Raw genomic sequence first — 23,830 nt, 5'->3', positions numbered from 1 at the left:
GCGTGCGAAGACAAACATACCTATATTTTTTTTATATTTTTAAGGCCTTTCCGGATTTAGATCTGGAAAGCCGCTCCGGGATTTCGGTCTACTTGAATCGTGGATCGCTTGTTAACTCAATAACTGCTCAACCAACCGTTGACTGTCTTTCCGTTTTTTTCTCATCTCTCGGTTGACAATTCAACCACAAATTGTTTGTTTTTCATCGTTGTTTATCTCGGTTGATTTCTCTTATAAGGATTATTTCAGTTGACTATTCAAACATGAATACAGATGATTAAAAACGACTTTTTTACTTCTTTTTATTCCGATACAAAACATACAGTAAAATTGATGCCCAAAGTCATTCAATCTAGATCAACAACTTTAAAAAAGAACGCCAAGATAAAAAAGCTAGGGAACTCGAAAACAATTGAAGGGCGGATTCCGCCGTTCATGACAGGTTTGTTCTGAAATCATTTCAAAAATAAACGCCATAATAGGTAAATAATGTGAAGAAAAAAAAATGAAAAACGACACCCGACGTTTCTCCCCCCTCTCTTTCCTTCCCCCCTCTTTTTTCCCCCTTTTGCCCCGGGACAGAGAAGATGAAGTCCCAGCTTTTGCGCAGGAGCAATGCTAATCTTCTCTGTATCGTTCCAATTAGTATATCCCTAGTGGAACTTTTGGGGTTTAAACTGGTGTGGTGCAACACACTCATTTCAAACCCTTTTTTTATTGGTTTCAAATTGGTGCTGCGAACGCTCATGCGGAACACTCATTCAATTATCGTCTGACTCTGGAGATTTGACTCTGGAGATTTGCGGTTTGAATATGTTTCCTATAGCTTATAATGGGTGTGTTACACCAGTATGAACTCCACCTGAATCTAGATTGTAAAACACGATCAATTTTCTTTTCATCGAGGGTAATAGAAGTGGGGATTATGCGTTTTACACTGGGATCTCACACTCATTTCCAACTTTACGAATAAAATAATAGACATTTTTTTCCTAAGTGCTGGGTACATCCACTTTTGATATCTCCATTATTAACTGCGTTTATTACTGGTGAAAACTCTTAGCTCAGTTTCAAATTAATAAATTATCAAATCATAAAGACAATATTTGATTTCATCGGGAATTGAACAATAGATTTCTAGCATGACACAGGATAACTCTAACCACTATACCATAACGGCTTAAAATAATAATATCTTGCTGTCATAAGATCGTAGCAAAATATCTTGATTGACGTTGCAAGTGAACGTTTGGACTTTAAAGTAGAAATTTCAATCAAAACTAAGTAAAAATTATAATTTTTATGCATTTGACTTTGATTGTGAAATAATGAAAAATGAACTGTGTCGTTGATAGAAAGATCAAAATTTTTATTTAGATAAATCTGTAATAAAAATTAATGAATAAATAAATGAGAAAAATACAACAGGGAACAGAGGGAGAAGATTATCATTTCAGTTTCCGTTGTTGTAAAGTATAAACAAGTTGTCAATTCTGGTGTTTTAACAAACTTGTTTCGACTGCACATGGAATATTACTTCGTGAGTGGTAAAGCTACTAAGACTTCAACAGATTATGACTTTATGATGTTCTGATTACATTCCAGAACAAAATGATGAAATGGTGTTAGAGTGTATATATATCGATTTAATAATTAGTATAGTAGATGTAAGGGGTAAATTGAAAATAAGGTTAACACACTGAATGAAAAGTTATCGTCAACTAGTTCGATGTACTGTTAATTGCAATGGTAAAGTTAGGGTAGTTTTCTAATTAAAAATCAGTTTCATAAACCGTTTTCGACTAAAAATACTATCAAGCTATTCAGGATTAACACTCAGAACAACACGAAATTAATACTGGTGTATTATCTGAAAAAAAAAAATTGGGAACGCCGCGAAAGTCTCCTTTTTACATAAGGTTCTCTCGGGCGTTCGCAAACTTTTGGTAGCTACTGTCGGTTTGCTTAGAAACAGCTGATTATAAAAGGGTCAACACAGTTATTGTCTTCACTACTTCCAAACAATCCAAATGGTTCTTCGTTCGCTTCGCTCACTCGAACAATTATCAAGTAATACCGTCCACCTCTAGGAAGGAGAAGTTGAGGACGCTACTCTCCCTAACCAATGAAGGATGACCTCGAGGAGGAGGAGCAATGAGGTGACCCTACTCCTCCTCCTAGAAGGAGGAGCGCTTTCTAGTGGAGGACGGGTACCATTTTCTCTAGATGTTCGATAAATTGGCGCATAACTGCCATTTCTTCTCCTGAGTTAGACAAACCAAGTCCTGTTAGAGTTAGTCAAGTTAGTCAAGTCATGAGTTTTAGAGTTAGTCAAGTGATGTCTACACCCAAAAAACAGAAGCTGAGTGTCGCTACTAAAGAAGAAGATTAGGAATTCTACACTCCCATGGTTAACAAGCTACAGAAGAAAATATGGGCGAAAAAAATTAGAAAATTCACAAGTCAAAAGCTGAACTTGGATTTCTCCCGCAAATTGTTCGTTGAGAACATTCTGAGGTATTGCAAGGCTAAAAAAGTGGAGGTAAAAAATTTAAATATTTCTAATTCTATTTTTTAAATAATAACTTACCTTTTTTTATTTAGGAAATTTTTGAGGACTTCGGCGTAATACTAGAAACCAGGATCGTGAAGGATCTTTCAGATCGGGCCGTACTAATCACTTTTAACATAAGCGATTCCGTGCTGTAAGCGGTATCTCGTCATGTAAGCATTTTAATTTTTATAAATATTATTTTTTATTTAGCTTATTATATTTTATTTTATTTTTATAAAGGAAAAGACTACTTTTCATCTGAATCAAAGAAAATGGTCGTAGGCAGGCGTAGATTCCATCTATTTGGGCTTTTTGCTTGATTCTCCAATAGATGGCATTGAAGCTGATCGTCCGAGTGGGGGCGCTTGCAAGGCAGGAAAGAGTGGCCGCCATTAGTTTAGTTTAGTCTTCATTTTTGAATTTTCACCCTGGTCAGAGTTGGAGCAACGTTAATTTTATTTGACAACGCTACACGAACATTGCTGCCAAGTGCCAAGTGTCAAAACTTGTTTACGTTTTTTCAAGCGGACACAATTTTTAAATGTTCATTTGCAAGCGGAAGATAAGTTCGCCAACTTACTTTTTGTGTTGCCAATTGCTGTTAGATGATATTACTTTAAACACTATTAATTACATTAATGTTTCTTAATTAGAGGTTGGTGCAAGATATCCCTCGTCTGCCCAGATTTGATTACGCTGAGTTCGGTGATTGACGTTGACGAACTGTCCGCCGTCAAAAGCAAAGGTGAAATATTATAAACACACAGTGTTTAAAAAAAATTGCTCTTGTCTATTAATCAACGTCAAATATCGGATGTATTTGGAGTGTTTGCTAATCGTTTCGTTTTTTTTTTTTTTTTTTCTTTCTCTAGTTCGCTATATCCCGCTTCAAGCGACAGCTGGCGCAAGCGATCAGGCAGGAGCCGCCGATAATGACGGTTATGATCAGTTATTGGCGCTTCCATCTTTGTGTTCCCGCTGAAATATCAAATATTTCTTGTTTTGAAAATTGTTTTTTTTTATTTTTTTCGTTTTCCCCTTGGCGTGATTGGAATTTTGGTTCTTTTGGCCGTGAAATACAACCTGATGTTGATTTTGACCGTTAGATGGCCGTTTAAGAGACCCCCAGCATCTGATGTGATTAGAAGGGGACTCTGCAGAAAAAAGGCCGCAGGGTACGCCAATAGAAATAACAGGAGGGGGGAGGGGACTCTATAAGGACGGAAGTCATTTGGGATTATAGGAATAAAAATAATAAGAAAAAGAAGAGAAGAGAAGAAGGAAAAAAAACCACAAGCCAATGTCTAAACAGTGAAATGACGTCGTGAAAACAAAAACACACACATCCAGGTGAAGAGAGGGTAATCGATGAATCTATATTACGCACAGGGCCGAGGCAGGGTCCAAACACCAGATATAAATGGGTTAATTATAGCTTTCCCTTCGGGGGGGTTCTTGTATCAATTGCAGAGACGTCATTTTTTTGTTGTCGACTAAAAAAAAAAAAAAAAAACGTTTGAAATATTCAATGAAGCGCAAGCTGCGTGGCAGGTGTGTTTTCACCGATGAAACTCACCCGGAGCGCTTTTCCGATCTCGTGCATGGCTAATTAAAATATACATGCTATAAATATAAAAAAAAAAACAAAAAAAGAGACGAGGGGGGGCAGATTTAATTGCAGGTGTCAAAGGGAGATCGTACAGTTATATCATTGGCCAAAAAAAAAAAAAAATCAAAGAGAAAATATACGATCGAGCCTCTGCGCTCTGTGATATGCGCGCTGCCTAATCCGTTTGCGGCCGCCCCACCTCTTAGGTCCCGACCTTGCCGTTAACAGCGGGACGCTTTCGCCTATTGAAAATAATAACACAGAAAGAAAAAAAAGATATGTTTTTCTTTCTTTTAAAAAGATTTTGTAATTTTTTATTTTGTGCTGCTCTGCGAGCTGTCAAGGTGCGCCGGGGGTGCCCTTTGCGATGGTCTCTTCTTCATCTTCTCCCGTTAAACGGGTTGGCAAACAAGCGAAAAGATAAGGAGAAAGAAAAAAAAGGAGTTGATCTATAATGAGTTATAAAAAAAAATAAGGAAAGAAAAAAGAATAGAAAGAGGCAAACCTTCAGTTGCACACACACTCGAGGTGTATTGCGTGCATTGCCAAGGATGGTAATTAAGTCGAGGGAAAACAACGGTCTGCTGTGTGCTGGGTCCGCGCTCCGTTGAGCGGAGAGCATCCAACAGCAGCCAAAGAGCATCGCAAAAGAACACCCAGCATACATGCAAACTCCATCTGCTCTAGGGTTGGCATGATTTACAATCTCCTCTCCTCTCCGTTTTCTGTTTTCTTTTTTTTTTACTTTTCGTCGATTCGTTTTTTAAATAATCGATCACATCATTTACTTTCCTGGGGGGGGGGAGTAAGTATCATACGGGTATCATCCGGGGAGATGCTATAAATGCAATTTTCGGATGAGAATTTCACCACAAGCAGACGATGAGGCGATAGCTACCCAGATAGCACAGTGCAGTCCCATAGACGTCCAAAATACGTCACTTTGAGACGTCTGAGATGTACTTGGCACATAGCAGATTCCCAAGTTTACATTCCAAGGACGTCTTTTACGTATGGCCAATGTCCGCTTCGCCGAGATCTCATAGCGGTCCTTATCCCGTCCCATTGGATGGACTTTAGACGTACTTGGGACGGAAAAAGGATCTCAAGATGTCATTAATAATAAATCTTTTTCTGGACTCTGAATTTCGTTCCTTTTTTCTTTCCTCTTCTTTTTGTTATGAGTGTTTGCTGTGCCGACATCTTTTCACGAACGCTGAACCGGATATCCGGACGACAAGTTTGTTTGTCAAAGTATGCAAAGTGTTACCGGAAACACTACATAAATCGACAGCGTACTAACAGCAATGTTGAAGAAATATGCAACCTGGACCGGGGATCGAACCCGGGTTGTCGTGGTGAGAAGCCAGTACTGTACAGATGGGCCACGAATTCTTGTATACAATTTCGAAGATAAAGGTAATAATAAGATTTTAGAATCAAACTTTGCCGCGAAAAGACAAAGACAGTTTCTCCGAAATTTTCTAAGTGTCGAGAAGGAGCCAAAAAATAAAAACGGGACGCATCAGACACTTCTACGAGAGGGAGTAAAAAATGACGTATCCGACAAGATGAAAAATGAGTAACGTATCCAAATAAGGGCTCGCAATGGGACATCTTAGAGATTCCCCTGTGCCCACCGCACCAGACGCACGGCTTTGGTCCCGCCTTGGGACAAAAATTCCTATCTGGGTAAATAAAAGCGATCGCTGTAGCTGAGCTGAGAGACATTGAAGGTCAGCTCGTAATTCTCTTTCCGATGAAACTCCACCACCAAAAAGATTACCGAAATAGGATGACAAGTTCACGATCCTTTCTTCTCTTTTTGGGAGGTTTGTGGGGAGACCCTTTCGTCGCGGCCAAAGATACTATCTATAACATATCGTGTAATATAAGAAATGCAAAACAGCAACAAGGAAGGACCAGGAACAAAAAAATAGCAGCTCGTTTATTATTTCGCTTTTTCCCATCTTTACCTCCTTTTCAATTTTGGGAGATTTGATGACGGCAAATCTCCGTTTGTGGCTTTTGGTTATTTGTTTGAGTGGAGTGCTGCTGCTGGCGGTTAGATTTGAAAAAGAAAAAAAAAAACAAGTTTCACTATTCTACAGTGGGTCACGCCCGCACTCATCGGCGGTGCTAATTGCTGATAGCACGCGCTCTTGACATTTACCGATAAAAAGACAAAGTGAGGGCCAAAGAAGAAGGGGGGAAACGGTAATCTCGCCTAAGCCAGCGTCAGAAAAACAAAAAAACAGAAAGACAAGCGCCGGTGCGGATTCCGTTTGCCGGCTTGCGCCTTTTGTGTATATTTATATATATATATCGACGTGGGCAGGGGGAAATAGCTAGGCGGCACCCGTTCCGTGCCAATTCGGCACGTAGGCGACTCAATATAAGAAAAAGACACACACGGAAACAAAAAAAAAAAAACACAAAAAACGGGGAAAAATGGGAAGGGCTCGCTCATTCCGCAACGCCGTCCTGTCACTGGCACACAGCCACACACCCCACAGAGAAAATTTTTCAAATTGAACGATTCCCGCCGCGCTCTTCCTCTACCACATCGGCGTGTCGATGCGATTGTGTGTCCGGTGGTTGGCCCAAGCATCGCTTAGCAGAGCGCTCAAGTCTTCACGGTGTTGAACTCGTTTTTCGAGTCGTATTTCGGAACGAAATGTACATGACGATCATTTTTCTTTTTTTTTTCTTTTTTGGGTGCCGTATATAGCCGTATATAGCCTTAAGCGCCCTGAGAAGCCAACATCTTTGATTGCAATCACGGTCTACCAGAAGAGGTAGCCAAACGCCCTATCACTTTCGTCAGCCAGAATAATCAAGGGACTTAGAAGCTTCCCTAATTTGCCGCTTGGATCGTGGGCGTAGCTTGGCCACCAGCTGTTGTGTGTTGCATTGGGCCATGGCCTACTTCTGCTAGGCCGGCGTTCGAGCTATCCCCTTAGTGGTCATAGCTAGCTATATAGCACCTCTAGCGGTCAAATCATGCTTGAATGGATATTTACTATCCTTGCTGGAAATCTGACCGCTGGAGTGCTGTGTACCGTCCAGGTTTAAAGAAGGGGATGGGGGGAAAAAGTTACACTAAGGGGATATAGCTCGAACGCCGGCCTAGCAGTTAAGTAGGCCATGGTGTTGCACAGTCTTCCTCTCCCCCCTCCTTCTAAGTATTCCGGGAATCCAACCCTAAGCCGCCAGCGGCAATTGGCGGCAATGGCAGCATTGAAGAGTAGTGACCAAGTTACGCCCGCGATCCAAGGGGCAAATTAGGGAACCTTCTAAGTCCCTTGATTATTCTGCTGCCATGTCGTTTGGCTACCTCTCCTGGTAGACCGTGTTGCCATTACGGCCGAAAGGATACTGACATAAGCATCGCAATGTGTATGTACAGATTTGCGATCGATCTTCTTATATACATTTTGTGTGAAAAAGGATTTTTGTTTATTCTATTTTAATGAATTTAAAAATTCATTTTTAATATTTTAAAATTCATATTTAATATTTCAAAATAGAATAAACAAAAAATAAGTAATAAAAATACATTTGATTTGATTTGTTTGGCACAAATTTCAAAAAATTGTGAATTTCAATCACAAAATAAACATATAAAAAATTGCCGAATCTAGATGAATTAGGTATTTTAGGATAGGGAATCACATAAAGATAAAGCTTAAACTAAATCAATTTCTGGACACATTTATTGGTAATTTTACAGATAAAGAACAAAAACCCCTATTTTTACTATACCCCCGAGAGGCGATAAGCCTCAAACACTAGCGAACCTGGCGGGGAATCTTGGGACTCTTCACTGAACACCCGCCGGTTTTGGGGATAGCCGAGAGTGTACCTTTCCTATTATATCGTGGTAACACCCTAGAACTGTACCAGATATCTCTTGGGCAAGAGCATTCATCATGCCCTTTCAAAGTCGCAGTACATTTTTTTTTCGGAACGATTTCAGCTGCATCTGAGAGGGCCACAGCCTTCATTTTAAGGTGTGACAAAATCAATTTGTAAAGATTTTCCCTTTTTCCACTACACAAAACTGTGGCAAGAACAAAAGCCTACAATGAAGTCAGAAAATAGAAAAAAATTCCTGAAAATACCAGAATAGAATCATGCTTAAAAGAAAAACTTACACGACCATAGATAAATATTGTTATAACATTGACTTGTTTGATCCCATGTGGATGACTCAGCTTGGATCTAAAGGTTCCATCCATCCCCATTTCAAGGCACCGGTTGAATTAAGGCAGCACAGATGGACTTATGAAAATTGCAGCCTGTTGCGGGTTAAGATCTCTACTAGAAACAAGCCCAGAATAAAATAGCTTTGATCCATTTTTCACCATCCTAAAAAGGCAATAAATTTTTAGTTCAAACATAACTTAGAATGCCAACAATTTTTACTCTTTGTTTTTTAACAAATAATTATAAACAAAAATCTATTAAGTATTAACTGAAATTACTTACTTTAGTCTTGGATAATCTTCAAGTAGAATATCTAGCTCAGAAAAAGTTGTTGGAAGTGTGGGAGTGAAGTGAGGGAATCTTTGCGAGTGCTTCTTGATAGCTTCTTTACATAACCGAGAAATATCAGCTATTTTCTTGTCGGTTAAGCGGAATGACATGGCGAGAGAGTCGGGGATCAACCCAATATATTCTATGCATTGCGATAGGGTTGTTACTGATTTCTTGAAGTTGATCAAGAAACCAAGAGATTCGAGGCTGGAAATGACTTTCTTGACCAAAGCTATAAATTCTTGAAAGGTAGCTCCAACGACGACAATATCGTCGAAATAAATTACTAATTTGATCCCGAGTCTGCGAAGAATAGCAACCGGAACCTTGAGGAGATTGGTAAAGACCCAGGGTGATGAAGAGAGACCGAAAGGGAGACAGGTATACTCAAAGGTTGTTCTTCCAACGAAAGAAAAAAGGAACTAACGATGCTCCTTAAAAACTGGGATGGTAAAATTGGCGTCAGTTAAGTCTTTTTTTGCCATAAAGTCACCCTGTCGTACTGTGTGACGGACAGTCACAATACCCTCCATCTTGAAATGTCTGTATCCGAGGAATTGATTCAATGGTTTCAGGTTAATTATTGGACGCCACTCACTAGGGTCTTTTTTTGGAACCAAAAAATACCGGCTTATGTAACCTGCTTCCTATCCTGCTTCGACCACTGCACCTTCGTGATTAGAGTGTCAACTTCCTCATCACAGAGAGAGGATTGAAGCGCGTCCATCGTAGCGTTCGATGGAGCATGGCGTTGAAAAGGGGGGTTGCCGAAAAAGTCGAGCTTAAAACCAGAAAAAATTGTCGAGAGAACCAAGGGATCCAGCGAAAGCTGAGTCCAACCGTCAACAAAATTTGATGTCCTACCGTCTATACGGGAGTCAAAAGGGCGGGGACAGACCAAACAGTCGAGAGCAAAATAAAAAAATTTTGTCCAACTCAACAGAAAAAAAACCAGCACAAAAAAACCCACATATACGAAGAAAACCACTGGAATAAACAGCAGTAACATACCAGTTGTTGTCGTGATTCCGTTGAGGAAAACTAGGATTGCTGGGACCTGCTAGTGGCTGGGGACTGGGTTTGGCAGGAGTGGATGTAGCCGAAGGAGCGACGGAGATGTTAACCAGTGCAGCAGTCTGAACTTGGGCCAACAGTTCCCTGATGAAAGCGTCGCCAAAGAGATCTTCACCGCCAATGGGGAGCGTCTCAGAAGAGCGAGAAAGAATGCCGACGTGGTTAGGGTGAACCTGCGACAAGATGTTGAGCCATCAGGGGTGGAGATATCAGTGATTTTATGGCCAAAGCGTCGGAAGATTTCTTCTGGAATTTCTTCTTTTTAACAAGAAACAAGAGTGTTCTGACTTCCACTTCACAATTAATTTAAAAAAAAATATTTAAAAATTTTGCTTTCGTGTCCATTCTTTTTGTAAATTTTATGTCAAGAAGATGAAGTGTCTTTTGTAGGTTTTGAGCGTGCCGTTTTACTGTCTTTGGGTAGCACTGTCGTCTAATTTTTATGTCCGCCAGAATTATTTTTCTTTTATTTATTAGGTTCTACTGTCCAGTGCTGTAGATCTAGCGACGGTAATACTTGGTTTAGGTTCTACTGTCCTATCTTCCAAATTAATTGTAACAAATTATTTTTCATTTTTGTTTTCTTGGCTGTCTTAATAAATAGATAGCATTGTGAGGACCCGCCCAAGACTTTCCTGACAACTCGCCGGGTGTAGCGTTTGAACAAGGCTTGAAGCTTGCTGGCCGCTTCCCATCGCTTGGAGTTTTTCTTCTTTCTAATTCGTTGTTGCTGTCTGGACTGGCCGCGCCTACGGTGTGAAGGGCTTTTCGTTGGTGGAGTGACAGGGCGGGGCAGTCTGTCGGCAGATGGTGCAGGTGAATCGGCCTTCAAGGTAAGCCTTTGCCAGTCAGCTGCGAGGCTATCAGAAATATAATTTAATTCTTCCCTGGAAGAGAAGCTAAGAATAATTGTGGCCCAACGATTAAAGAATAGACCGCACTGGGATATTTCGCCTTCTTCCTGTTCCTCGACATCAGACACGGAGGAAACTGGTGAAGCAAGAATATTCACTGCGAGTGGTTGGTCAATGGAGATAGAGCCCAACGAGTCGTTCTGCAGCGACCCAATGTCTGAGGTAGACCGGCATTCCCCCACCTGGATTGCCAGAGGCGTTTGTCGTGGATGACATGACCAAGAGGAGGACGGAGAAGAGAGATGTAGTAGCCGGGTGTAGTAGCCGGGGTGTAATAGCCGGTTGTAGTAGCCGGGTGTAGAAGCCGGGTGTAGCAGCCGGGTTTGGAAGCCGTGTGTAGTAGCCAGGTGTATTAGCTAGTTGAAGTAGCTGGCCGTAAAGACCGGGTGTAAGAGCCGGGTGTCATAGTAGTTACGGAGAAAGGAAGAAATTAGACGGAGTAGGGTTGAGCACGTTGAGAGGCTGACCACCCACCATAGCGCGGACAAACCAGAGGCTTACCAACCACCATAGGGCAGACAAACCAGAGGCGGAGTAGTTGGTTGATAGGCTGACCACCCACCAAAGGGCGGACAAACCGGAAACTGCCCCAAGTCGGTGTAGTTGGATTGGTGTAGTAGTTGAGAGCACACACCACATGTGTAAATGTTGGAAATCCATTCCATCAAAATCCAATCCACAGAAAAAACTATGCATGTCCACGGTGGGGTTAGTGACCTACCAAGATCAATAGAAACTCCAGATAATTATGACGAATATTAACTGAATATGAGAAGAGGTATAAAAAATGGTATTATTGGTTTTTACCTGTATTAACTGGATGATGCATTCAGCAGAACGTCGGTTATGAAAGGGTTTATGGTAGGCTACTTGAAGGCTGATGCTTCCCGATATACTTTCTTTCCTTCAGGTTGTAATGAGAAATATGAAATGTGATCCAATTCACATACGGAATAGTAAATAAAAAAAGTTGCACAGAAATAAACTTGAGTTTACTAATGAATTAATCGGTAATTTCGTGGAAACTTTTGACAACGACCCAACAATCCGCGATTTTATGAAAAACGAGGAGACTTGCCAACTATTGAGCAACTCTGAAAGTCTGTAAAACGTAACTAAGTTTTGTGACACAACTTGAACTAGAACAGCGTACTTTAATTCGATTAAAACTAGCTTGAAATCTTGAGAGCATTAAAGGGAACAAAGCTCACATGCTACATTTATGCAAATTTTCCGGAAGTGTACCGGAAGTAAACGATTGCGCCTTATCCATTGAGCAACCGTCGAAATTTTCGTGATCTCCGTGAAATTTGGGGTTGATTAGGTGTAATTTAAACGAAATCCTATTTTTGGCCAAAATCGAGAATTTTCCTGAACTATTGTTCAGGGCTATAGTTCTCGCCTTACCACAGTAGCGTCCGACTGCGATTAGCTCTCACCTGAGCAAAAAGGTTTCCTTCCGGGGGTGCATGGGATCCAGGAACTGCTGGAGTCAGCTATTGAAGAGGCAAAACTGAGGAAAAGCAACCTCACCATCTGCTGGTTAGATCTTGCAATTGCCTTCAGTTTGCTCCCCCACGATTTTCTCCACCAGCTCTCCGCGTCCCTCCCGATTCACTGAACTCCGCGACATACTCTCTGACATCTATACCGACAGCATCTTTCAGTTTGTGGTTGACAGAGAACTAGTCACTGTTCATCCCACTTCTGGTGTCCGTCAGGGCGATGGACTCTTGAAAGCCTCGCTGCGCTAAGTCTCCTTCCAACTCTGGTTTTCCTCCTTTTCTGCGCCGTGCTGAAAGCCACCGCCTATGCAGACGACGTTTCTCTCATCGGCACTACTCCTGAATAACTCAAGTCCATTCTTGACGCTATTATGGCGGCTAATTTTGGACTCCGATTCAACGTATGGTACAATGCTGCTTACATGAAAACGTACAGGAAATTGTTCAACGCCAGGAAAGTTGAAGCATATAAGTTTATGCCGACTATTCCATCAACAATTTCCAACCGAAACATTAAATGTGTCGTTAATGGGAATGTAAGCATCACAGTTAACAACCATCAAATCTCATCTGGTAAGTTTTTATTTTATCTGTATAATCACAGTAATTAATTTTTTTTACATTTAAAAATTTTCAGATGTTCCTGATGGGGTTGTATTCACGTCAAGCGACGTCAGATACAAGAATCGACCCTTAGAAGGATATGTTGCCAACTTCCAAGGAAACCAACCGCTAATATCATACTTCAATGATTGGTCTGACCAAGGATCACCATCTGCTGCCCCAGTTGTTCTTGATGGTGGTCACTCATGGTGTAAACGGAGGCCCCGGCGTGGAGGATACCCCGCTTGTTCTTGATGGATTGACCTTCAAGTACCGTGATGTCCGCCCCAAGGAACCAACCACTTAAGCAACTCCACGTCATTCAGGTATGTGATATGTCTGATGTTATCTATTGATGAAACCCCATCAATTAATTTAATTGACAGGAGAATGCAATATCGCTGGTTCGAATCTACCGTCTGAGTTGTCAGCCCTGGCAGTGTCACTGGTTACAACGTTGATAAATGCTCCTCCCTTGCAATGTACAAAGGGAATGCCACCAGCTCATCACATCTGACTATACACGGCACCCCTATTCGTGGTTTGGATGGGGGAGAGCGATTGCTATCTCGTTGTCCCCCTAGGCACTTTTCTAAACTTCCACCCCGTCTCCGATCTGCCTGAAAAGTTAACCAAATTGGCCGACTCAGACCTGGCGCCCTGGTAAAAGTTGGAGGTTTTTTTAAGCCTACTTACTTCCGTCGCTCTCTCATCATCTTGCCACATGGCGGGTACTCCCTGGCTTCCTGGACGAGATGGACTCACGTTGCTCCGAATTTCTTAGATTCGTTTCCAATGTGCCCCACACTGCTCATAATGGTTTTCTTTATTCTGACCGTATGGCAGGCGGCTTAGGCGCCTCTCAGTTCACAAAAGACTCGGATATCTGGATTATTGCTCGGGCCACGCAACTCCTCGACAGCAACGATCCCGTGGTCCGACTCACCCGTGCCCGTGCCCAGCTTACCCAGAACTTATCCAGGGGATTCAACGGCAAAACACCTAACCCGCTTCCATTCTCGGATTACCTCTCTGGTTAGGTCCAAAGCGGTCTTCACGACACCCGCTTCTACAAGTGTTGTTCCATTCATCTTTAACTGCTGTAAGTATTCCATAACTTAAATTTAATAAACGTTTATTTGTATTCCATCATCCGTAACATCATGTTATTTATATTTTTGTCCGTATAGGGAGAAGTGACTCGAATGACCAGCGTGCGAGTGTTGCTGCTAGGGTGCGTTTCCCATCAAGCGTTCTTTTTGCTGAGTTGAAGAGGAACTTCACGAAGAAAACCGAAAGAAAAGCAGCAATCACCCTACTGTCATCGCTCTACAGCCCGCTTTACACCCGAGTCCATAAATATCTACCCCCCAAAACGAGGCGCGAAAAATAATAGTACCGCAACAAAATTGGTTGTGCGCTTACTTTCATTGTAAACCATATGCTTGTCACCCATCCTTTTCAATTATTTTGCGTTGAAAAAAGACATTTCTAGATGGCAATAAGCGCACAACCAATTTCGATGCGGTACTATTATTATTAGTGTTAGTTCAGTATTAAGTGTAAGTTAAGTGTACTGTTATTGTGATCATCACATCTATTACTGATTTTTTTGAATAATTCGAAATCCTGGAGGATCCAATGAACACCCAACTATTCATTCATTAATGTAGCTCTTCTGGCTCTTTTGTATATACTTTCTGACCCAAAACTCTTTGGCACACGGCAATATTGAAGACGAGGAACAGCACCAAAAGCTCGTTTCGTATGGTGAACCTCAAGGTCAAATGCATTTCCCCCCAAAGCCAGAACGACTTCCTTTGGATGAGTATGAAATATAAAATACTTGAAAACTTACTGGAGCGTGATACCATCATAGCTTTTCATATTAAGCATATCTTCAGTTTTGTGATGGGCATTTTAGATATCTTCAGTTTGGCTCTTTTACCAACCACATTAAACTTCCGTCTTCATAAACGAAGTTTGTGCATAGCCTACTTCAGTCTCGGCCACAGAGCACAGATTCACCCTGTGTGTCAATTTTGTTCGAGCCACCCACCCACCCTCAGCTGCCTATGGCAATTATACCAAATTGAGATCTTCTCAGATGAAAGAATGTGAGGTGATTGACCTGAGAAACTATCACAACGAAGAGAGTTATGAAGAAAATTCTGAAAAATGGGAGGCTAATGTTTATTCCAAAGAATTGGAAAGTAATGTGGATGCATTACAAATGCAAGAAAGCGAAATCAACGATCACTTTTCAGTTATTTCCAATCCCCAAAGTTTCACTGATGATCCTAACTTATTACTGAACTCTTCCAACGACGTCGAAATGCAACATGAAATTCTATCTCAAGTGGATATTACGTGTAGCACACTGAAATCCAGTTCAAGAACCAATAGAAAGATCTCAAGAAAAGGAATAGCAGAAGTAAAAAGTGATTTAATTAAACAACTCAGACAGAGAATTTCTTCATTGGAAAAATCACTACAAAACATCACAAAACTTGTTGGAAAAGAAAACCTATTGCTATTAAGGAAATCAAAGCGTATGAAGGATATTATTTCATCGGTCAAATTTATGTTTGAGGAAGAAGGCAAAAAAAAATTCAGAACTAAATGCAAAAGCAAATTTCTTACTGAAACAAGTATTATTTTGTTATTAATTTTGATAACCTCTTATTAACTTAAATTTACTGTTTGATTTTACAAATACTGAATTTTAGTCGTGAAAAATGTAGAATTCGGTATGATCAATGGACCATTAAATACAGCATCATTCTACAGGGTAGAAGTCCCACTCTGTATGAGTTCATAAGACAGCATAACGTATTAACCATTTTGACATATACAGGAAAAACAAGGGGCCAACTTGGTATTACGAATGTAAATAAAGCAAGATTGAAATGTATTTTTGATAGTCTCACGCAAGATCTCGAAAGAAGGGTGAGCATTGAATTAGATGAAATGCAGTGAAAAGCTCTCTTATTATGGATTCAGTCTCGGTAAGAATTTGTTGGCCAAGTATAGACTTTGGTGAGGTTTACGTGTATGGTTACGTTAATGTTGACATTGAAGTAGAAGAAATTACTGAAGATTGTAATTATTAATATAGAGATGAAGAAGGGAAATAGCGACGACGAGATAGAAAGTGAATACATGTCAAATGAAACAGGTAGTGATAGTGATAGCGATGTAGACAGTGGTGACGATGGATTAAAATTTCGAAATTTATTTGCTCTGTGGGCTTTAACTTGGGGGATCAAACAAAATGCCGTCGATACGTTGCTTGGAATCTTTCGCTTGTTTCATTGGGGATTATCGCTACCGAAGACGGCACGAACTTTATTAAAAACACCTCGTAAGGTAATTGGGATAAAATCGGTTCCCCCGGGGAAATATTTTCATTTCGGCATTTTGAACAGCCTCTTAAGAGTTATCCGTTCAATGCCAGTTGAAGACATTCCACCAACCATTGAAATTTTAATAAATATTGATGGGATTCCTATCTCGAAAAGTAGCTGTGATCAATTTTGGCCTATTCTAGGGAAAATTTGGAATGGGAAAAATCAGAAGGTTTTCATTATAGGTCTTTACTAGTAATCTTGTGCCAGTTGTAAGCTAACGTAACGGAAACATAAGAATTTGGTACGTTAATGATTTTCCAAGGCAACGTGGATTCGTGTTTTTCGTAAGCGATTTGGACTTCTACTTTTCCCGTCGTTCGACTTTACTTCGAAAATAAACCCATAACTTATCCTAACCTCACCTTTTACCGATTTTCACGGTGGTAAATACCAAAGTTAGTGGCAGTTATTTGATTTTATTTATGGAGTGGTCGATGTTGCAACTTTTGGCGCGGGCTCCACTCTTTAGCCGCGAGGATCTCCAGCACTCCTCTCACGGCCGCGGGGCTGGGGGTTCCAGAGGGGCACCCCAGCGGGCTCGAGTCACGCTCTGGAGGTATCCTCGCTACATCCGTTCCGGTTGTATCGGCATAGTTAGTGGCAGTTAGTTTTTTTTACAGAGTGGTCGATGTTGCAATTTTGGAGTTGCTGAATTTTTTTCATTTTGATTGAATTACTTCCCACCCAATTTACATCTTGCCAGTGAATCGTCTCCTTGTCATTCTCCTTTTGCCAGTTAAATTTCTTTTTGCTATAAACGGGGGATAGGCAAATAGAACCCTACGAAAAAGGACTACTTTTTATAAACATTCAAAGCGGACCTATTTCTCCGCCCCAAAAAGCCAATTTTATTAGAAAAAAAATGTTATTAATAATATAACCGTGACCCTTTGTATACTTTGCCAGCTGAAATCAACATGAGTGAAATTCACACATTGCCGTTTGGTTAATTATAAGTTAGTTGGCCGATTCCGTATTTATTATTTCATGAACACATTCCTCTTGGTTTTAACCATGAAGTTCATTTTTTACAAAATGTCGTTTTCACTTCACAGTTGTGGTAAATTTAAAAAATTTACAAATTTCCGTGCTTGCTTCGCCATTTTTTTTATATTTTGCTCCCCCGTTGACATCTTGCCCGTCAATCTCATTTGTTGCCTTGTTAATTTTCTTCTTGCCAGACCTTTTTCGTTTATTGGTCACTTTTTTTCATTTATTCATTGGAGTGGCGGAGATTTTTTATTTGCAATTGATTTGATTGATGTTTTATTTTGATTCAGAGTGATTTAAATTTTTCCCTCTGTTGACATCTTGCCAGTCAAACTCATTGTCGCCTTGTTGCCAGTTAATTTTCTTCTTGCTAGACTATTTTCGTTTTTTTATCACTTTTTTTCTTTTTTTTTCGTTTTAAGTTGTAGAGACTTTTTTATTTGCAATTAATTTGAATTGCGTGATATCTTGATTAGCCTGTTCATTTCTTGTCCGTAGTTTATTTATTACCCAATATTCGTTGCCTGCCCGTCGATTCGTCGCCTGATATTCCGCCTGATATTCTGTCTGCTCCTCGCTTAATATTAGTGTTAAAGCTATTCGTCTTTTCCCCGAAATTTGTGTCTGTTTTCGTGCGTAATCAAACAGTTTAATTTAAGAGGGGTATTATTGTCTTTTGATTAGTTACCCGACAATCACGTTTTTCCGAGTTGCAATTGATTCAATTGCATTGTGTTTGACCATCTAATTCGTTTTCTTCTGTATTTTTTTTCTTATACGTTATTTTTCGGGGTTTTATTATTAATTTTAAGACTGGAATTGCTGCCTTTTGATTTGTTACCGGTCACTAACGTTTTTCCTAGTAACAATTGAGTCAATTTCATTATATTAGACCGTGAAGCAAATTTTCGTTTTCTTCTGACTTTAATTTTTATTATCCGTTAATTCTAGGGTTTTTTATTATTAATTTTCTAGGGTTTTTTATTAATAATTATAGGAACAAAATTTTTCGCGAAATAGTAGATATAGTAGCCGTAGTGTTAGTTAGACCCCGACAATGAAGACCCGCTTTATTATATTTAAGCGAATTTCTTTCTCCTTGAAATGTACCTATTCTCCCTTTTAATTCTATTTTCCATAAAAAACTTTGAAATAAATTCCGATCACAACAATTTTCCTTGTGAGAAACGGTAAATTCATATTTCATTGAGTTTCAGGCTTTCTGCCACCCTTTATATACTTTGCCGTAGCTCAAACCGTGGTGAGTGAAATTTACATACTGCCGTCTCGTTATTTATATGTTAGTAAGCCGATTTTAGTCTTTATTATTTGGTGAACACATTTCCCTTTGTGTTAAATATGAAGTTCATTTTTTACAAACGTCATTTTTGCTTAACAGCTATCGTAGGTAAAAAAAACAAACGAATTTCCATGTTCCTTTCGCCACATTTTCTACCCTAGCTAGATCCCCCCTTCAGCGACTCAGCCTCCCCTCTTGCAACTCGAGGATTTTCCCTTGAGGGTAAAGAACCCAAAACAGGTAGAAACTCTGGGAGCCAATCAGCGCGTGAGCACAAACTATTTAGCTCCGCCCAAGAGGCTTATTCTTTTATAGTATAGGATTGTGGAATTGCCAAACCTGAAAGTTGTGATATTTACATAGCTGATTTCGTGGCGGAAGCCTAAGAATTAGAGCAGAATGGATTTTCTTTTAAGGGCAAACATTATCAATTCAAAATGTCTGCTTTCGCATGTGACACACCTGCCCGTTCATTTATATTAAATATTAAAGGCCACACTGGTTATTTTGGATGTCCCAAATGTATCCAACAAGGTGATTATGAAGGCCGAGTAGTATTCTTAGAGAGAAATGCTCCTTTGAGGACTTATGAATCTTTTCGTAATCGCATTCATGAGGACCATCACAATGGCGATTCCATTCTCGAACTGTTAGATTTAGATATGGTGTAGGATTTTCCTGTGGATCCGATGCATTTAGTAGATTTAGGTGTTTGTAGAAAATTATTGTTAACCTGGATTCGTGGTCCACTTGAGAGAAGGCTTCCGAAAAATTTTGTAGAAATAATCAGTGCCCGTCTCGAGCTATTAAGAGATTACATAATTTGGCCTCTTTGTCAGTTATATTGGCCCTGTTGTACTTGCTGGTATCTTGTCAAGTAGACTGTTTAATAATTTTCTTGTATTGCATGTTGCCGTAAGAATTCTTTCGTCGAACAAATATTGCGTTGATCAAAACGAATACGCCAGAAAATTGTTGAATTTGTTTGTTTCAGAGTGTGAAAGAATTTACGGCTCATACTTTATTTCTTTTAATGTACATTGCTTGATCTATCTGTGTGATGATGTCTTGCGATTCGGGTCTTTGCCAAATTTTTCTGCGTACCCTTTTGAAAATTTGCTTCAGTCATTGAAAAAATTGTTGCGCAAATCAAATCAAGCGTTACAGCAGGTAATCAAACGCTTGATGGAACGTTTTCATATTGATGAAGTTTCTCCAAAAACTTGTTATGATAAAAGACAATTTCGTTTTAAATTACAACATGATAGTGGCCCTCTTCTCCCAAATATGATTCGATCTTCAAAACAGTACAAAGAATTGCATTTTGGTCCCTGGTATCTTAGCTGCAAGATTCCTAATAACTGCGTGTATTTAACAAGCGATCCGCCACTCAAAGAGACCGTTTTGGGGGTTTTTGATTTAGCGGAAATAGTCGCTGGGGGTTCTAAAAATAAACAAATAGATGGGTTTTGTGCAAAATGTTTCGCTTAGTCGATTGCTAAAAACCGCAATCGCCTAGCTTTTGTAGTTTGGGAGATATTTTAAAAAAACTGAGAGGGGGTAGCCGAAATTTGGACTTTTTTCGTTTTTTGTGCAGCAGTTTTCTCGTCAACTTTTATCATCTTTTTATGAATTTTTTCGAGTAGGTAGTTTAAGTGATTCGTTGGAATGTTTTCCTCTGATTAATATTAAATGTAAAGCTGTTAGAGTACCGAACTTTGTAGGGCTTACACAAGAAATGGATGGTACGTTTTCCGTGTTTCCTCTTCTCATGGAAGAGAACCATTAATTTTTATTACAACTTACAAACTACTTTATATCCGGTACTTAAAGAATAAAGAAACGAATATTAAAGAAATGAACAATTATTGTTTAAGGTATTTTTATTAGGTTACAAATTATTATTGAAAATGTATTCATTTTGGTGGGAGGGAAATTAGCTTTCTTTAAAGAAGACAATTATTTTTTTTTGTAATATAAACTCACTATTTCTAATGATGTGTGGTTCTTTAAACGGTATGTTCACTTCCTGTTAATTAATTTGTTGGTTCTAGTTTCCATACATGATTTGTGAAGGAATTGACGATCCTTGGGTCGCTGCTGTCCCTTCATTATGGTTTGACGGAGAAAATTGTTGGTGGCCTCCAAAATGTAGGGACAATAAAAGCCTTAAGAAATTCAATGACCTAGGTTATTTACCGGATCACAACACATGGAAGTCATATCCTGCCAAAATGAGGAAGCAGTATAGTAAGATTAGTCAAAATATGACATTTAATTAACTTAAAATGTCTATTTGTTTCCTTAGTGACGTTCGAGGAGGTGATGCAGCACGAAACTAAGGCTGTGGAAAATCCGTTAGGAGATATGAAGTCAACGGACACTGAAAAGGAGAAAAGGAGTAGAGCTGTACGCAAAGCAAAATTGCCGTTTGATCCTAGCTCGTCTCCTGTTAGCAGAATCAGTTAAACTACAAGAAGAAGGATAATAAACCCAACAGTGAGTGATTCTGAAGAGGACATACCAAGCCCTCCAACGCCTCCATCTTCCGGTTTAAACAAGAAGACAAGAGGCATTGCGTCTTCTTCTCGCGGTAGTTTCTTGTTTTAATTTTGCTATTTTGCTATTTGTTGGCTATTTGAAAAAGCGACGATAATTTGAAATATTATTTTTTTTTATCCAGTTCCCAGCAAACGTACTGGGTCGGCCAATCGTTCAAATGACTTACTGCAGGATTATGACGGAGAAGAGACAAATTCATCTCGTTCGCCACCTCAAACTAATACGAAAAGAACTGTGGCGTCTACGTCAAAGAATCATGGTAATAATCTCGATTGTTTCCTTGTTTATTCGCCAACTTTATTGTTTACTTTAAAATTTGATAATAACTATTAAGTGACCATACACATAAGTACAAACTTGTAATTCGATGGCTTTAATTCTTCCCAGCTTCCAGAAATCTCCCTGGATTAGCTTTTTACACGAATGACGTTGAAGGTTGCTATGGAAAAGAAGATACGTTTTCATCTCGCTCGTCATCTCAAACTACCAAGACAAGAGCTGTGGCGTCTACTTCTAAAAATCATGGTAATTGTTTTGGTCTATACCCTTTTATTCGCCTACTTTGTTGGTTATATCTGAGCAAATGATAATCTTAATTGAACAGCATGTATTTCAATTGTTTTTTTTTTCTTTCCAGCTTCCGGAATTCGCCCTGGATCATCAGTTTTTACAAATGACTTGCTTGATGGCGAAGAAGATACGTTTTCATCTCGCTCGTCATCTCAATCTACCAAGACAAGAGCTGTGGCGTCTACTTCTAAAAATCATGATAATTATCTTGGTCTATACCCTTTATTCGCTTACTTTGTTGGTTATATGAGTAATCTGAATGGAACAGCATGTATTTCAATTTCATTTTTTCTTTCCAGATTCCGGCATTTGCCTTGGATCGCCTCTTCGTTCAATTAACTTATCACTGAGTTCTGATGAAGAAGAGACGTTTTCATCTCGGTCGCATCAAACTTCGAAGAAACGAGCTGTGGTGTCTACTTCAAGATGTAGTAATAATCGTGTCAATTTTCGTTATTGATTTATTGCTGATTATTAATGTTAGAATTAGTTTTTCTTTATTTAGGTGAAAATATCGAGAGCAAGGAGAACAAACAAAATGAGGCTGGGAATAGAAGATCCAAAATTTCATCTCGTCCTGGTGGTATGATATTAGTTCATTATTCGTTTAACATTCTCATTGCTGAAGTCGTTTAATTTCCAATTTTTGTTTGTAGAATCTCCGGATGAGTTTGTACAAAGGGGCATAGTCTCCATAACTCACGATATGAGAGATCAGCGATTCCTGGGATCTGCTGTCTTGGATCAGCTAAAGAAAATGGAAATGAAACTTATGCGGCATCAGGATCACGACGATGATGACGAGTTTTTTCAAAATCTCCCTCTCAAAACAATGGATGAATTCAATTTTTTTGACGAAGAAATTAATAATAAGTCTATTCGAAAGATTTTGGTACGTAATAATTTTGCAACCAATATTATTTTAATTGTGTTCTTAATCTTTTCTATCATCTCTTTCTTTAGCATAATCATCTAACTGGGATTGGAGGGCGGGATGGAAGAAATATAGTGCACTCCATTGCCAAGCGGATATTTTCAAAGGAATTGGCAAAGAATTTTTCTTGGTTTGGGCAGAAAGGAAACAGGAATCTCTCTCTGACCAATATAGGAAAGGCGATTATGAGTAAATTTTTATTTTCTCTAACTGTTATATACAAAAGTTAACTCAATTTTAAACGTACTTGTTTTAGGAGCGGCTAAGCGTGAAAAGCCCGTTATTTGTGAACGAGATGTAATAGATGTTATGATTGACTTCCTTAGGCACTGCAAGGACAAACCAAGGAACAGACAACAACAGCAATAAAGTTTTCCGGAAAAAGATTAATTCAGTATATTTCTTGAGATATGGTTGGTTTCATTTAATTTTCGTTATACAATTTTTTTTGTTCCCATGCGTCCGCTTTGTTGACTTACAATTTGTCCATTTGATCCCCTAATTTTTTAGTTTCCTGTCATTCTGAATGTTCTGTTCTTAAATTTGTTTTCTCCTTTTTGCATAATTTCAGTGTTGATGTAATAAAATGACCTAGAATAATATTACAATGATTGCAACAAGATTGATTGAAGGCTTATTTTATTAGTTTTTTACAGTAAATTACACATTTAATAGGCATATTATATGAAATGAAATCAAAGCCAAGGAATATTATCCCTATGTCCCAATTGATGAACGGCGGATGTCGGTTGGCGCCGATTTGGGTAGGTCTTCTAACGTTTTTCCAACCTCCGAACGCCCTCCTGTGCGGATATGCGGCGGTCCCTCGGACATCCAACGGATGTTTTGTATGTTCCAGTACGACATCTGGTGAACATCCGTGGGACTGCCGTGTGCTATGTGGGATGGGACCCACCAAGAATTGATCCCGGTGCTGCTTTTCAAGAGGATGAAGAAAAACAATCAAAAAATTCCACAAGTAATTCTATTCTAGCAAATAGTTTACTAAACTTCATGGTAACCGGATTAACAACGAAGTTCTCAGCTCTTCTTGGATCATGGACAGTTGCGAAACTCAATGCACGTCAACTGTATTTTGTAACGCTTCATGTCATAAAGACACTTGAAAGTATTGGATTCCTAGTGGATAGAATTGTCGGTGACAATGCCTCTGTTAATGTTAAACTTTTCCAACTGCTACGACAACCTTGTGACGAAGACGATTTCAAGGTAACTCATCCAGTCGATCCTAAGAGACCATTATTC

At 39.4% G+C, this 23,830-nt stretch overlaps 1 protein-coding gene, 2 long non-coding RNA genes and 1 pseudogene across 3 annotated transcripts; 3 read left to right on the top strand and 1 right to left on the bottom strand.

The window, feature by feature from the left end:
* Positions 1 to 602: 602 nt before the first annotated feature.
* LOC124346354 lies at positions 603 to 670 on the bottom strand (annotated as a pseudogene).
* A 3,216-nt stretch (positions 671 to 3,886) lies between these two features.
* LOC124344524 lies at positions 3,887 to 11,545 on the top strand. The gene is made up of 3 exons (XR_006919762.1): positions 3,887 to 3,915; positions 10,254 to 10,286; positions 10,381 to 11,545. It is a non-coding gene; the product is annotated as an uncharacterized LOC124344524 (long non-coding RNA).
* Positions 11,546 to 12,179: 634 nt separating this feature from the next.
* LOC124342149 lies at positions 12,180 to 13,053 on the top strand. Its single transcript, XM_046795117.1, has 2 exons — positions 12,180 to 12,768; positions 12,833 to 13,053. The coding sequence occupies exons 1-2, from the start codon at positions 12,567 to 12,569 to the stop codon at positions 13,051 to 13,053; spliced, it is 423 nt and encodes a 140-aa protein (XP_046651073.1). The 5' UTR covers positions 12,180 to 12,566.
* Positions 13,054 to 21,546: 8,493 nt separating this feature from the next.
* LOC124341827 lies at positions 21,547 to 23,186 on the top strand. The gene is made up of 2 exons (XR_006918622.1): positions 21,547 to 21,585; positions 22,891 to 23,186. It is a non-coding gene; the product is annotated as an uncharacterized LOC124341827 (long non-coding RNA).
* The last annotated feature ends 644 nt before the right edge of the window (positions 23,187 to 23,830 follow it).

Source organism: Daphnia pulicaria, chromosome 6, assembly GCF_021234035.1.
Source record: "Daphnia pulicaria isolate SC F1-1A chromosome 6, SC_F0-13Bv2, whole genome shotgun sequence".
NCBI classification, from domain to species: domain Eukaryota; kingdom Metazoa; phylum Arthropoda; class Branchiopoda; order Diplostraca; family Daphniidae; genus Daphnia; species Daphnia pulicaria.
This window is presented reverse-complemented; position numbering and strand designations above follow the sequence as displayed.